At 54.1% G+C, this 14,808-nt stretch overlaps 2 protein-coding genes across 2 annotated transcripts; one reads left to right on the forward strand and one right to left on the reverse strand.

The window, feature by feature from the left end:
- Positions 1 to 140: 140 nt before the first annotated feature.
- Myd88 (MYD88 innate immune signal transduction adaptor) lies at positions 141 to 5,184 on the reverse strand. The gene is made up of 7 exons (XM_032911109.1): positions 5,110 to 5,184; positions 3,904 to 4,575; positions 3,072 to 3,206; positions 2,501 to 2,681; positions 2,241 to 2,332; positions 1,811 to 1,986; positions 141 to 1,292 (listed from the first exon to the last, which is right to left on the reverse strand). The coding sequence occupies exons 2-6, from the start codon at positions 4,229 to 4,231 to the stop codon at positions 1,832 to 1,834; spliced, it is 891 nt and encodes a 296-aa protein (XP_032767000.1). The 5' UTR covers positions 4,232 to 4,575; positions 5,110 to 5,184; the 3' UTR covers positions 141 to 1,292; positions 1,811 to 1,831.
- Positions 5,185 to 5,475: 291 nt separating this feature from the next.
- Positions 5,476 to 14,428, forward strand: LOC116907911 (3-ketoacyl-CoA thiolase A, peroxisomal-like). Its single transcript, XM_032911111.1, is given in 13 exon segments — positions 5,476 to 5,893; positions 6,033 to 6,126; positions 6,976 to 7,033; positions 8,225 to 8,304; positions 8,545 to 8,587; positions 10,277 to 10,375; positions 11,246 to 11,326; positions 12,706 to 12,896; positions 13,048 to 13,082; positions 13,084 to 13,228; positions 13,486 to 13,541; positions 13,627 to 13,772; positions 14,091 to 14,428. Coding segments are annotated over 13 exon segments (1,305 nt in total). The 5' UTR covers positions 5,476 to 5,692; the 3' UTR covers positions 14,167 to 14,428.
- The last annotated feature ends 380 nt before the right edge of the window (positions 14,429 to 14,808 follow it).

Genomic DNA, 14,808 nt, shown 5'->3' on the forward strand with positions numbered 1-14,808 from the left:
AAGCCGAGCCCATGAGACTGAGGCTCAGCCATCGGGGAGCCCTCGAGGACACCACATGATAGAGAAGGTTCTCTTACACGAGAAGTTCCTAACCCAGTTCTCAGCTTCCAAACACCTTAACACACATACAGTCACGAGCATGCTTTCTCAAAATAGAATACTTTTTATTATAAATTTCACATACAGAAGTACAAACCACAAATAGGAGCCTCTCTATGGACATCCTCAGAAAACCTATAAAACAGGTACAAGAGACACTTTCCCAAGGCTGCTTCCAAATGCTCAACATCAAGCATTGAAATGCCCCACGAGATCGTGCAAAGAGGCCTCCATTCCTCCTCCAGACACTGAGGGGAGACCCATTTTCTTTAGGATCTCTGGGGTGTGTGCCCTGAGAGGGACCATGACATTGTCTCTGTGATAGAGAACATGAGAGGAATTTGCAAACCGCACTGCTGGGGAGAAAACAGCTGATCCTGCAGCTGGTTTGTGGGGTGAAGCCAAACTGCTTCTCCTTTTTTTTTTATCTTCAGTTTGCTAAAGGCCCAAATGCTATCACGTTAGGGGCCTCTCTAGACTTTGCTTTCAATGATTGGAGAAAAGAGAGGAGAAATCAACAGTGCCATCATCTTTTTTGGGGGGGGATGTGGGGGAATAGGCTCTCGTGTAGCCCAGGCTGACCTTAAACTTGGTGTGTAGTCAGGGATAACCCTGGACTACCTCCCAAATGCTGGAGTTATAGGCACGTGCCACTACCTCATGCAAAGGCACTTCATTTTTGTCCAGGGAGATCGCCAGGCCCCCTTGATGGTAGAACTCTTCCTCTCAGCTATTCTTAGGAGCTGTCCCAAAGGAAACACACATATGCAGATGCCTGTGTATTCCAGGAAGCACAAACAAGACTATATGGGGCCACATGCCTCCAGCCACTGGGGGCGGAATGTTTTTGTGTGTCTGCTGCTTGTTAACAAAGCAAGTAATCATCGTACAGAAGGTTGGTAGAAAGCCTTCGGGGTTGGCGAGCCAGGGAGGAAGCTTCCCTGATGACATTGTCCTTGTGGTCCTGGTGGCCCAGCTCGTAAGTGATAGGTATGTCAGGGGAGACAGGATTCCACCTCAAGCAAGGCAAAACTGAGATGTGTGCCCAGGCATGGGTGGGTGGGAGTAAAAGGCTGTCCCGGGTGCTCAGGCCAGTCACCACTGAACATGGGCTGAGCCTGAGGGGAGTCAAAGATGCAGACAGGACAGCGTTGGAGAATCCGGCTCCAAGTCAGCTCATCTTCCTCTCTGCCCTGTGGGAGGAGGAAAGGGAGTTTAAGGTGGACAGGGGTAAGCAGCTGCCCTGGCAGTCTGTGATCCCTTTAACAGCCAGTGTGGTCCTTCTGCTCCCCTTCAGCACAGACTGTGTTCCCTAGGATAGCGAGAACAGTGCCTCGCCATTTCCCTGCCTGATCTCCATATCCTATTTCTTAGGTGAAGACGCTGAGGCCAAAGATGACTCCTCCACTTAGACTCATTCAGCCCCAATAAACACTGTGCTGCCTGGCAACCCGGCAAGGTCACTTGCAGTCACTGTTCCATAGGACATAAAGATGGTGTCCAGAGGGGTTGGGGATTTAGCTCAGTGGTAGAGTGCTTGCCTAGGGAAGGCAAAGGCCCTGGGTTTGGTCCCCAGCTCCGAAAAAAAACCAAAAAAAAAAAAAAAAAAATGGTGTCCACAGGATGTCTGGCTACTCTAGATGACTAGGGACAAGCTCCCCCCTACAACATCAGAGGAGGCAAGCAGAAGAACACAGAAAGACTGACAGACCTAGGGCTCCCAGGGCCATCTTCAGGGCAGGGACAGAGCCTTGGCAAGACGGGTCCAGAACCAGGACTTGGTGCAAGGGTTGGTATAGTCGCAGATAGTGATGAACCGTAGGATACTAGGAAAGTCCTTCTTCATTGCTTTGTACTTGATAGGGATCAGTCGCTTCTGTTGGACACCTGGAGGCCAAAGGGTGTGATATTAGGACTACATGGGGCCCTATGCTGGGGCAGGCTCAGTCCCTAAAGCACGGGCTAGCACCAGCTCTCCACCAACTAGGCATCCATGGTAACCATGGTACATATCCCCTACATAAAAAAGTACACAGGTCCATCCTCAGAGATCTGTGGTGTTTTGGTTTTGCATTCCTGGTCTAACATCTTAAGGTGATACCTCCTCCCTCTCTCTTGGACCCAAGCAGGCCTAAGCTTACCTGGAGACAGGCTGAGAGCAAACTTGGTCTGGAAGTCACATTCCTTACTCTGCAGGTAATCATCAGAAACAACCACCACCATGCGACGACACCTGAGGGAGAGTGGCAGAGTTCAGGCATTGCGGTGACTTCCTTCAGAGGATGGTGTGGTCAGGAAGGACCACATTACCCAGGCTGGACAGAGCCCAGGTAGCAGGAGAGTCCTAGCATCCGGGCCTCTGGGTTTCATGCACTCAGTCACTCTTAGATGTCTAACCAACCTTTTCTCAATGAGCTCGCTGGCAATGGACCACACGCAGGTGCCAGGCAGGACATCGCGGTCGGACACACACAATTTAAGCCGATAGTCTGTCTGTTCTAGTTGCCGGATCATCTCCTGCACAAACTCAATATCATTGGGGCAGTAGCAGATGAAGGCGTCGAAAAGCTCCGGCGTTTGCCCTGAGGACAGGGGATGAGGGAAACAATCAGCCTTCTATGGAAGGCTAGAAGGAGCCCAACCTGGAGCCTTCCGTTTAGGGAACCTGGGCCTGCATCCATCCCAAATCGATGTCATAGCCACGCCCATCCGGCCAGTGAAAAGATAACTCCCTCCCAGATGAAAGCCAGGCTAACAATGGAGTAGACGGGGCAGTACGGGCTCAGAACCACTCTGAGACAGGACTGCTATTATCCCCATTTCCTAGATGGGAAAACCGAGGTTCAGAACGAGCGGCTTGCCCAAGGCCCCCAGATCCATCCATCCACTTCCAGTATCCATGCTCTCTGCACACCACAAGTCCGGAGCTGAGCCCAATTATTCTACCCAGGGGAGCAATGCTGGGCCCTTACCCAGGGGGTCATCGAGGGTGGTGATGCCTCCCAGTTCCTTTGTCTGTGGGACACTGCTCTCCACTCTGGCCACCTGCAAGGGCTTCTCAGACTCCTGTTTCTGCTGGTTGCGTATGTATTTCTGGCAGTCCTCCTCTGTGGAGAAGAGACAGGGTGTAGAGGTGCCCCAGGTGTCCCAGTCCGATGCTGTTCACACTCAGAATCCTGTCTTTGTTCCATGGGTCTACTTGGGCTCTGAGCCTTCCCCAGCCACTGGTGCCAAGGGTGGCTCTACGGACGGACTAACCCTCTCCCTTTCTGACTCTCTCAAATGAGCGTCTGAGAGGACTGAGAAGTAAGTCTGCTTCTCTGACCCTTCATCCTGCCTCCCCTCTCTAAGGCTCTAGAGAATGGTGTCAAATTGGGCATCTTGCAGGGTGCAGGGGACTGAATGTCTGAAGGGCTCAGGCACCCAGTTAGTGCCCAGTGAGGATGACGACCCCCGTCTAGCAAGGTGTACCTCACTGTGGGGCGTTGTGCTGAGTGCCAGTGAGTGGTAGAAGGGGCTTTAGTCCCTCACTTGTCCTGTTGATCCTGACACAACCGAGATACTCAGAGAGAAGCAGATCTTGACTCCTGGTCCAACAGAAGGTCTTTGCCTAGGCTCTTTCCACATCTTTTCCCTACCTCAGGGTTTTTGGTTCCTCTCCCGATCCCTATGCTATCCCTACATATTGACAGGAAATTCGACTGTCATTCTCTCCCTCCCAAGCACACCCCAGAAAAAAAGATTAATATGCCAAGGCCAGCCTCGTCGACCATTGGCACAAGGCCAGAAAACATGTTTCCTTACCGATGCGGTCCTTCAGTTCATTCAGTATATCCTCACGGTCTAACAAGGCTAGCAACTCTAGCAGCCTGCCGACCGACGAGCCAGAGCGCCCCTGCCAGGCATCCAACAAACTGCGAGTGGGATCGGAGCGCGACTCAAACTCGCGGATCTCCAAGTACTCGAAACCCATCTCCTCCGCCAGCGAGGTCCAGTCGGCCGCCGCGGTTGTCCGCGGGTTCAAGAACAGCGAGAGGCGGCGCCTCACTCCCACGTTGAGCGCGACCAACGGTAGGGAGAACAAGTAGGAGTCCACGGACACGGATCCCACGCGGGGGCCTCCCGCAGACATGGCAAGCAACCCTGGGCCCCGGTTCGGTACGGTGCGCTCGCTTGTTGAGCTTCCTACTTCCCTTAAGGCTCCTGCCAACCCCTCCTCCTTTCGCTTTCCGAGAAGCTCCGCCCCTTGCTAGAATCTGGAATCCGGACCCACAACACGCAGCCTGAAATTCAACCCACTTGAGTTCTCACCTCCCCTTGAAGGTGTGAGAGTTTATAGAAACCGCCTCTGACGTCCGCCTTGGCCCACCGACCTGTCCTGGGCGATCTGGTAGTGGTGGCTATGCGTGGTGAAGTGATTCAGCCTTGTTTAGGACTTGACAGGAGTTACAGCTCTTCCGTATAGTAATTTAGATTCTGGTAATAGGGAGGGAAGAGACGGACTGGCTTCGTAAGCAGTAACCTGAAGGCTCAGTCTACCTTAGCCATCTGGGACAAGTGGTGACTGTGCTTTTTAAAGGGAAAGTCCACGACCTTGCCCGAGAATAGACATTTAGGGCATCCTATCCTTTGTTATCTTAGACAGACAACACTACCTTCCGAGGGTCTGCAAAAAGCACACGGACCTATCACCTTACTCTTTAACGTTGGGCTTAGTCCAAGGAAGAGTGTTTTTCGTTAATTCGCTCGGTTAATTTACTTAGGTGTCAATCACCAATACTAGACCTCCCCCTCCTCCTCCCCCGGGCTTAGTAGAATTCCTTGGGGAAAGTGGGCACTAATGGCGTTATCCCAAACGAACGTAGAACAGGCTTAAGACATGTGAGGCAGTGCCACAGTTAGAACCTGCCTGCCATTCAGCACCTTCACACCAGCCGGACACCCAAAATTACTTTGTTTTCTGAGAGGGCTTCTGTAACAGCCCAATAGGGTTGGGGCTGAACTAAGTACCTCAACATTATCTAGGTCCTCGGTTCTGGGTTTTGAGACCCGGGGCCGAGCACAGCAAATTTTGAGGAGAAACAAGTGTCTTTCCTGACTCTTCCAGCAAAGGGAGAAGCCCTGAGCCGAGCTCCGCCTTCCACGCCGCTGCGCGGTGACCTCAGAAGGAGGGACTCCCTCGAGACTGAGTTCATCTTAGGAAACCAGAAGTTTGGGGCGCCTCCTTTCCGTGAGTCTACCAAAGGTTGTGCAAACACAAGTTTCCAGTCTGCCTTTCTAGGGGAGGATTAAGAGTACGCCTTATGATTGGCTTCCGTAAGATTGGCGGGCGGGGCTTTGAGTGGAAAGAGAGTCTTAGGACGGGTCTTGGGCGGGGCTCTGGGGCAAGGGGTGGGTGGGTGGGCTGCCCTCAAGCAGACACCCCTTAATCTAATTGGTTGTGTCTAAGAGTGGGCGGGCCCTCTAAAGACCCCATCGCACCACTCTCAGCATTATCCTACCCGAGCTCTGATCCACTTTCAGGCCTCGTGAGGTAGAGGGCTGGCCTGCGCCTGCGCCTGCCATCATTTTGGTTTGTTAAGCAAGGCAGAGCATGAGCGAGTCGGTGGGACGCACCTCCGCGATGCATCGGCTGCAGGTAGTGCTGGGCCACCTGGCCGGCCGGCCGGAGTTGAGCTCCGCGCTGCAAGCCGCGCCCTGCTCCGCTGGCTTCCCGCAGGCCTCGGCCTCCGACGTGGTGGTGGTTCACGGACGGCGCACCCCCATCGGCCGCGCCGGCCGCGGCGGCTTCAAGGTGAGGCCCCTCGGGCCGGCGAAGGGAGCAGAAGGCGGCCAGAATGGGTGGGATCCTGCCCTTGGGGGTCCGGTGAGCGCAGAGACGCCGGGTGGGGATGAAGGAGCTGGGCTCACCGCTGCTGCGCCTCGCCCTGCAGGACACCACCCCCGACGAGCTTCTGTCGGCCGTGTTGACCGCGGTTCTCCAGGACGTGAAGCTAAAGCCTGAGTGTCTGGGAGACATCTCTGTGGGTGAGCTCCCCTGAGGGTCCTGCACCACTCCATCCAGCCTCTCTTTCTTACGAGAACCTGGGTTTCACTGAGCAAGACTACGGACTCCACCGATTTCAGTGGGATGGTCGAAGGGCCCTTTTACAGGGTTCGCCTAAGATCATTGGGAAACACAGATATCTACATTATGGTTCATAACAGTAGCAGAATTACAGTTCTGAAGTAGCAATGAAAAATAATTTTGTGGTTGGGGGTCACCACAGCATGAGGAACTGTATTAAAGGGTCACGGCATTAAGATAGTTGAGAACCATTGCTCTAAAGCCTAGAAGTTCCTGGAGACTCCAGGAGGTGAGAAAATGCAGTTCTCTACCTACATGGACATCCTGACCCGGGTTACAGGTGCAGATGGGTTCACCCCACCCTGCGCATTCCCTGAGTGTAGGACATGGTTTTGTCCCTAGGTGCCAGCCTGCTCCTTGTCCCTGCACTGACGCAGGGCTTGGAGGAGGACACTAGAGGAGGTGAACAGTTGCAGGATCTGACCTCTCTCACCCACAGCCCGTCTTCTCACAGCGTTCAGGCTGTGCACTGTGTCTCTTACCCTAGTGTCTCTCTTACTACCGGGCAAGCAGCCCCGCTCCCCACCCCAACCGTGATTTAGAAGAGCATACCTTGGCCCCTTCAGCACTGGGCTGGTAGATGACTGGCTGTTAGGTAGCTGGCTCCCCATTTTCCAGACTCCGGACTTCTATAGCTTCACGCGAGCCTGGGAAAATCCTAAAGTGATCCGTTAGAAAGATCTGGAACTCACAGCTGAACCTCAGTGTGCAGAACACTACTTGGTCCTGAATAAGGTTTCTATCTACAGGTAACGTACTTGAGCCAGGAGCCGGAGCAGTCATGGCGCGCATCGCCCAATTTCTGAGGTAACCCTTCTACCTCTGGTGGGGGAATCCTACCACTATGAACCAGTCCGTAGGTGACAGGTTATCAGGTTGGACAGTAGATAGCAAGTCAGCCAGAATCCTTGGACCCAACATTGCTCCTACTGGGTTAACCCAACCCAGAAGCAGGATACCCAGGGCTTTGGGACCAGAGCCAAGGTGACCAGATGCTTCCCAAGGCCGAACTTTTGTTTACCCTTGGAAGCATGGACTCTGACCTCATATGTCAGATAAATAATCACGTGACCACTTGATCAGGATCTTTACTTCATTTGCTACTTGAGCTGCCTGAGAACCCTGGGCTCAGTCAGTTATCAGAAGCTTGACGGTAGCTGGGGCGGGGGAAGCCAGGGCTCCTGGACATCTTGGCCCTTCCAGGTAGGGAAGCAGTAGCTCATTTGCAGGATTAAGAGCAGCAGTAGCCAGAGTCCAAACAGGGGAAAACCTTCTGTCTAGAGACACGGAAAGGGTCAGACTTAGCCTCCCCGTCCCTCTTGTAACTTTCCTGTTCATCTCTCACCTGCTTCTTCATTTTGACTTTCCCTTCTCTGCTGTACTGGCCACCCCCTCCCTATACACTCACTCTGCCTATTCTGTCCCCATAGAGAGCTCTCTCCCTGCTCACCTAGCTCTGGCCAGTCCCTGCCCAGACACCTCGGAAGACTGGCTCTCAAGCATCAGATGAGTGACCTTCTTGTCCACCAAGTCACTATGTGCCTCCCTGTCACTACAGACACTTGCAATGGAGGGTCTGCAAACACATGCCCTGAAGCTCGTTTGGGCCACCCACAGGCACTCTTCCTCTCCTTCAGAAGTTTTGACAAAGGAAAGGTAGACATCTTTGCCCACAAAGACTAGCCACCAGCCTAAGAGCTAGGTCTCATGGGCAAGGCTTCCAACCATCTCCTCAGTTGCAAGTGGCTGTAGCGACAGGGTTTGCGTAGTAGTTGACCCCTCTGCATCTATCTACCCTAGTGGGAGCAAGGCCAGCTGTTACCCCCTGGTCTGTACACTGCTGTGGGCCATAATGGGACTCTAAAGACTCGTGGGTCCTGCTTTCCATGAGACAGGGTTGCGTCCAGGGCTGACCACACATCCGAGGATGACTAACCACCATCTCCCCCAGGGATGGCTGCACGTCCAGGGCTGACCGCCATCTCCCCTCTGTTTCAGTGGCATCCCAGAGACTGTGCCTCTGTCAGCAGTCAACAGACAGTGTTCATCGGGACTGCAGGCAGTGGCCAACATTGCTGGTAAGTAGTGATTCCTGGGTGCCCATGAGTGGACCCTGACCTTGGTCCTTGACCCTCAGGACCCTAGGCAGGAAGAGTGGAGGGGCACCCATTGCCACACCCCAAGCCTTTTTGGGTGCTCCCGGGTCTTCCGTGAGGCTCCGTTGAATGCACCCCCCGAGAACAGGGAGGGAACGGGCTGTGCTGCTCCAGGGCGGGCCCGCTCCGGCCAAGGATAATTATGGAGTGCTTTCATTGCAGGTGGCATCAGAAATGGGTCTTACGACATTGGCATGGCCTGTGGGTAAGATGGCCTTCCTGCCGGGCCTTATTAACCAACACAATAATCAAACTAATTTCTCTCTCAGTTCGGAGGGGCCGTGATTCCAGGCTTCTCCCCGCCCACGAAGACAGCTGAATAGGGTGGGCTTCCAGAATGTGTCTAGGAGTGGCCCAAGCCCTGGGCTGCTCAGGAATGGGCCAGTCTTAGCACAAGCAGGAAGGGGAATTGGGTCTCTAAGGTACCCTGGGGAGCTGCCAGGGTGGAACCTGTAGGCAAGCACGCTGAGACAGTATTACCCTTGAGAGTACCCCCATGCCGCTCCTGTGTTCTCTATGCCTGGAGAGAGAGGAATGTCAGTTCCGATTCTCTAAACCCAGAGACATACAGAGCAAAGCCTCGGGCTCATTCCCATCCATCCCAACTGGTGAGACGAGAGGCTTTTAGGTTGGTAGCCATCATAAAGCCAGGGGCAGCTTGTATCATACAACTTTTACCCCTCAGCCATTCTCTTGCCTCCGGTCTGGCACTCTGCGTTCTGAGGGACGGTCTGCTGGGTATTGGTTTACCGTCACCACATAGACTGCAGTCCAGGGTGCCAGGACCTAGGCTTTGGGTTGTTGGAAGCTGGAAAGATGGTTGAGGGAGGTCTTGGCAGGCCTCGGAGCTGGCGGCTCCAGGTTCTGTGGGATAGCTTTTGATAGGAGGCATTGCTGGCCTGTGGTCAGGTCCTGGCTGCCTGCACCAGGTTGTCCTGACCTATGTCCCTGTGGGAAGACATCCAAAATCCACAAATGAGGACCGTGGTGGCCAAGGGTCACAGCCTGCCTGGCCATTACTGTTCTCTGTGTTTGTCACAGCGAGGGCAGCGGATGTGGCTGAAGGGAAAGGGCTGGGGCTCCATGAGTTGTTGGAAACAAAGCAGGTGTATCTTTAGGATGCCCACGTTATGACCTGACCATCCCCTAGCCGAGGGTTATCTCTGGAGCCAGACTGCTTAGCTGTGGACAACGGGGGACATTCTCCTGCCACTCAGACCTCACTGTCCTCATGGGACACGCATACTTCAGCTCTGTGAGGATCAGCTGGCACCATGGGGTCTGTGTCCTGTGACGACACTGTTTGAAGGGATCTTATGCTGTAAAAGAGTTCAGGCTACTGCTAGAAGTAGAGAAAAACCTCTCGGTTAAGGTCGTCTGCTGTAGTCTTGAAGCTTTACCCCCAACCCACACATCCTGTCCAAGCCCTGGACGCCAACTACCTGCCCTTCCTCCTTGTCTGTTCCAGTCAGGCCTCTCTCTGATTGACGTTAACTTCCTGCTTGTTTTAAAGGGATTCCTCCTTTCTCCCTTCGACTTTGATATTACTGAGAGCTTAGCCTAGCTCTGGGCCTTTGTCCTGTGCTGGGGGGGTGGGTGGGTACCAGAAGGCTGTGCCTGGGGACTGCCTGTTTCCTGCATCTGCCCTGGGAGTGTGTCTGGTAGAGTGCTGGGTCCTAAGCTTGAGGGAAAGAAGGCTCGCTACCTTGTAACCTCCAGCTGCCTCATGGGCCCCCTGCCCTTCTCAGGCAGGCTTCCTAGAGAACTTACCTCACTCCCCAAGGGCTCCCTGGATCTTTATTCCCTAGCACTTGTCACACAGATGGCTGTCCCTAGGGCTTCCTATGAAAACTGAGAGCTCATTCCTTCTTCTCCCCTTCTTCCTCCTCCTCAGGGTGGAGTCCATGTCCCTGTCTAACAGAGGGAACCCTGGGAATATTTCCTCCCGCCTGCTGGAGAGTGACAAAGCCAGAGACTGCCTGATTCCTATGGGGTGAGTGTTCATGGGAAGCTGCGTATGTATCCACTCACCGTTCTGCCTGTCCTTCACCAGACAGCAGCATACTCTTCTCTGACTGGCCGTACTCAGCTTCCTCTTCTTCCTCTGACTGTCTCATGCTCGACGGGAACTGGGTATGAGATCAATGCTGCCCTTGACCTCGCTTTCCTGAGGTCCCCCTACACACACACACACACACACACACACACACACACACACACACACACACACACACACTCAAATGTCCAAATGCACCTCACTCTACATTACTGTGTCTGAGGTGCTGTGTCTCAGGGAAGGCAGTGGGAGTTTTGGGAGGCCTCAACAGTTGAGGACACGGGGAGCTTGGCTTTTGTTATTGCAGGGGAGGGCTCGGGCCTCTGAGATACCTTGTAGGAAGTCTGTTCCATCTCTCCAGTGCTTTATAATTCTGCAGCCGTGTCTCTGAGCGCTCCTCAGTTTGTCCAAGGGCAAGGCATTCTGGGAGGCTCACCATATAAGAACCATAGGCTGGCCTGGCTTTCTCCACATCCTGTGTGTTTCCAAGAGCAGCCTAGAAGCCGCAGGAGAAACTGGGGCCAGATGGTGTCCCCAGCATCCTCCTGCCCTTGTCTTATGGGCAGAGACGACTCACCCGGGGGAACAGTTCCTTCTGTGGGGCCCCACGCTCAGGCTGCTCTTCCCTCTTTGAGGTGTGAGTCTTGAGCATCCGTGGACATGGGCGCCAGTATTTAAGATGAGCCAGGAGTCCCTGGGGACTGAAGCGTCTCTGGGCCGCCCAGAGGTGCCAGCCTAGTCCTTCATCGTGTCCCTGGCCCTCAGGCCAGCAGACCCATGGCCTCTGCTTTCCTGTGTGTGCACTAGGATAACCTCGGAGAATGTGGCTGAGCGGTTTGGCATCTCACGGCAGAAGCAGGATGCCTTCGCGCTGGCCTCTCAGCAGAAGTGAGTGCAGAGGGATGGGCTGAGGGTGGGGCTGGAGAGTGGATCGGGTAGAGTTTTGCCAAGAAACAAAGTGTAGGTTGATGTCCTTATGCAGGTGAAGGCAGGTACAGGATAGATCGAAGCCTGCCGTTAGATGAGAAGGAAGGATGAGCAGGAGGAAAGTTTTAGGGAGGAGACTGGAGAGAGGAAAGAGCAGCCAGGAGAACTTGGAGGCAGATGTTAACATTTCTCTCTGCACATTTACAGGTCGTTATGACTGTTCTTAAGGGATGGATACAGGGCTTTGTATGTCTCGGTGAACAAATTATATCTTATCTAGATGGGCAATTATATCTTATCAGTTGGATCAGAGGTTATTGTGTGGTGTGTTCTTTCATGTGGTGACTTAATTGAGTTCAAGAGAGTTTGTGGTGGCTGGAGACACTAGGCCGCCACGGAATTGGGATGTATGTGCCTAGCATGGTAGTAACCCGCCTTGGGAACGAGATGGGTAGAGAGATTGCTGACGGGCTTAGAGAGTAGCCATTGGCAGTGTGATATGGGATGGAGCTTAGCAGGTGAGACGCTTTGCTGACTGAGATGAAAATATCCCATAGATGCCATGTGGCCCGACAGTGCCAGCACTAGTGTGGGATAAAAGAAACTATTTATATTATACCGCACCAGCGAACACCTTATCTCTATCTGGAAGGTAACAGTGGCCAGCATCATGATAGGTTGGACACATGCACCGGCTTCCCAGATTATGGAACAGCCTGGGTCTGAGGAGGTGACCTCAGGTGAAGCTGAAGTGCCATCAGAGAAGTACAGGGCATGAGATCTCTGGGCAGGCTAGAAATGCACGGTGTCTGGGCCAGGTGGCCTCCTCAGCAGGGTTCTTAGCAGAGGTGATAGAAGCAGCTAGGAGCTTGTCCAGCTATTTGAAGAACTTAGGGTAGCATCGGGAATGAGACGCTGCCCCTAAAAGGTGAAAGGAGAGGACCGCTTCCCCAAAGCTGACCTCTGACCTCTATATGCATGCTCTGACCTCTATATGCATGCTTTGGAGGATGAGGGGTATATGTGCGTGTACACGCCCCCCCCCCTCATATTTAATTTTAAAAGAATTGTAAGGAGGGCCGACGTCTTCAGACTTCCTCCTCCCCCTCTTTGAGGTGATCTAGCGAGTGCCATGGAGCAGATGAAGAAGAGATTCTGAATGTCCTCAGGCATCCTGTACCTACCAAAAGTAGGGTCCTAACAAATTCTTTCTAGTCAGGGCTCCTCGTGGGCCAGGTATATTCCCAGACTCCAAACCCTGAAGTACATGTTCTTCTGAGCTAGCCAAGGCTAGGGACAGGCAGGAAGGGATCCCAAACATGCCTATGTCTTACTGGCAGGGCAGCAAGAGCCCAGAGCAGAGGCTGCTTCCGTGCTGAGATCGTGCCTGTGACAACCACTGTCCTCGATGGCAAGGGTGACAGGAAAACCATCACCGTGTCTCAGGATGAGGGTGTCCGCCCCAGCACCACCATGGAGGGCCTGGCCAAGCTGAAGCCTGCCTTCAAGGATGGAGGCTCTACCACGGCTGGTGAGCGTGGGCCAGGAGTAGGGCCGATCTCGGTGGCTTGTTCTACTCTGAGACCTGGAGCTGACCAGGCCGCCTGGGAAGGTGATGGTGGGGCTGGCTCTCCTCAGGCCCTGCCTGACGCCTCCTCCTCGTCCCCACCCTTCCTCCCCAGGAAACTCCAGTCAGGTGAGTGATGGAGCAGCCGCCCGTCCTGCTGGCCCGGAGGTCCAAGGCTGAAGAACTGGGCCTCCCCATCCTTGGCGTCCTGAGGTCCTATGCAGTGGTCGGGGTCCCTCCTGACGTCATGGGCATCGGACCTGCCTATGCCATCCCTGCAGCCTTGCAGAAAGCAGGTGAGGTGACTCCTTCTCACCCTGTGCTTGGATCCTTCATGACCTGGATCTGGGACTGGGGATTGCTGGGTTTGACCTTCTGGGTGCTGTGGATGGAGCGGGCTAGCACCCTACACCCAAGACCTCCTTAACCTATCACCAGAACCCACTCATCCGGAATGCACAGTAGACCACTAGAGCTGTACTTTTAGACTGAGCTCGAGGAAATTTAGAGTCCTGGCCATAAGTGTCCACTCTAATCCAAATCTTGTCTGCAGGGCTGACTGTGAATGACATAGACGTCTTTGAGATCAATGAGGCCTTTGCAAGTCAGGTGAGCCTGGGTGTTGTGGTGGGATTGACTGGGCCAGCAGCTCAGAGCAGATGGAGACTTTAGCTCCTGCGCTTGCTCCTTCCAGGCCCTCTACTGTGTGGAGAAGCTGGGAATTCCTGCAGAGAAGGTGAACCCCCTGGGGGGTGCAATAGCCCTGGGCCACCCCCTGGGCTGCACCGGAGCAAGGCAGGTGGTCACGCTGCTCAATGAGCTGAAGCGCAGAGGCAGACGGTAAGGCTGCTCCTCGTGGGGTGCTGTGGGGGTTATTAGAGCTGGGGTGTCCGATAGCTGGGGCATGGGGAGGTGAGCACACACGCAGGGGTTCTGAACTGGGAATGGAGGGGCGAGACCTGTCTTCCAGAAGCCTTGCTTCAAAAACAGCGTGACTGTGCCTGCCACCTGGGTGTGTGTCTGTCCGGGGCTCGGTTCCCACAGATCTGCTGTGCTGGCTTGGACTCTGCCCATGAACCCTTGTGGCTGCAGCCCTGCCTGGTGGGAGCATGGGTCGGGGTTTGGCTACGCGAGCCAACACTGGTTCTTTTTCCCCAGGGCTTATGGCGTGGTGTCCATGTGCATCGGGACTGGGATGGGAGCCGCTGCTGTCTTTGAATACCCTGGGCACTGAGGCCCTGACTGCAGGCACTACCCAGAGTTATACAGTGGTGTCACGAGAGGGACAATACAGAAGCCATCTGAGTGGGACACTCAGCAGTGGAGGGATTTGTCACAGCACTTCAATTCAGAAGATGTAGTCGATGTTGGAACAGGAGGTGGAACTGCCCTGTCAAGTACCCCAAGCCATGCTAAAGTGAGCATGGGACACCCAGGTTGCAAAGCCATCTGTACCTCTGATGGATGGGTGTAGTAAATGTGTGCTGTCTCATTTTGGTGGCTGTCATGTCCTTCGCAGGCAGCTTTCGCCTCCTGGATTCTGTGTATAAATGATTAAGAACCAGGGTGTCTCCGGTGAGATCTAGCTGTTTGCAGGCTCTGGGGACCTGTCATGAAAGACCTCAGCTGACACCATTGCCCTAGAAGAGGCTCCCCCATCCCAGGAGTCATCCAGCCCCTAGCCACTGCCCCTGCTCTCCAGCCGTGGGCCATGCAGAATTCTTTAGTAGAAGGCTGAGGCTGGGGACTGGATGTCTTCAAGCTGCTCAGGCAGCAGGCATAGGAGGCATCCCACTGTTGCAGCCCAGCTTTCCTTCCACCACCTGGACTTGGTCTAGCCCAGTGCTCCTGGGAATAGGTGCTGAGGATAGCCTCC

Source organism: Rattus rattus, chromosome 8, assembly GCF_011064425.1.
Source record: "Rattus rattus isolate New Zealand chromosome 8, Rrattus_CSIRO_v1, whole genome shotgun sequence".
NCBI lineage: Eukaryota > Metazoa > Chordata > Mammalia > Rodentia > Muridae > Rattus > Rattus rattus.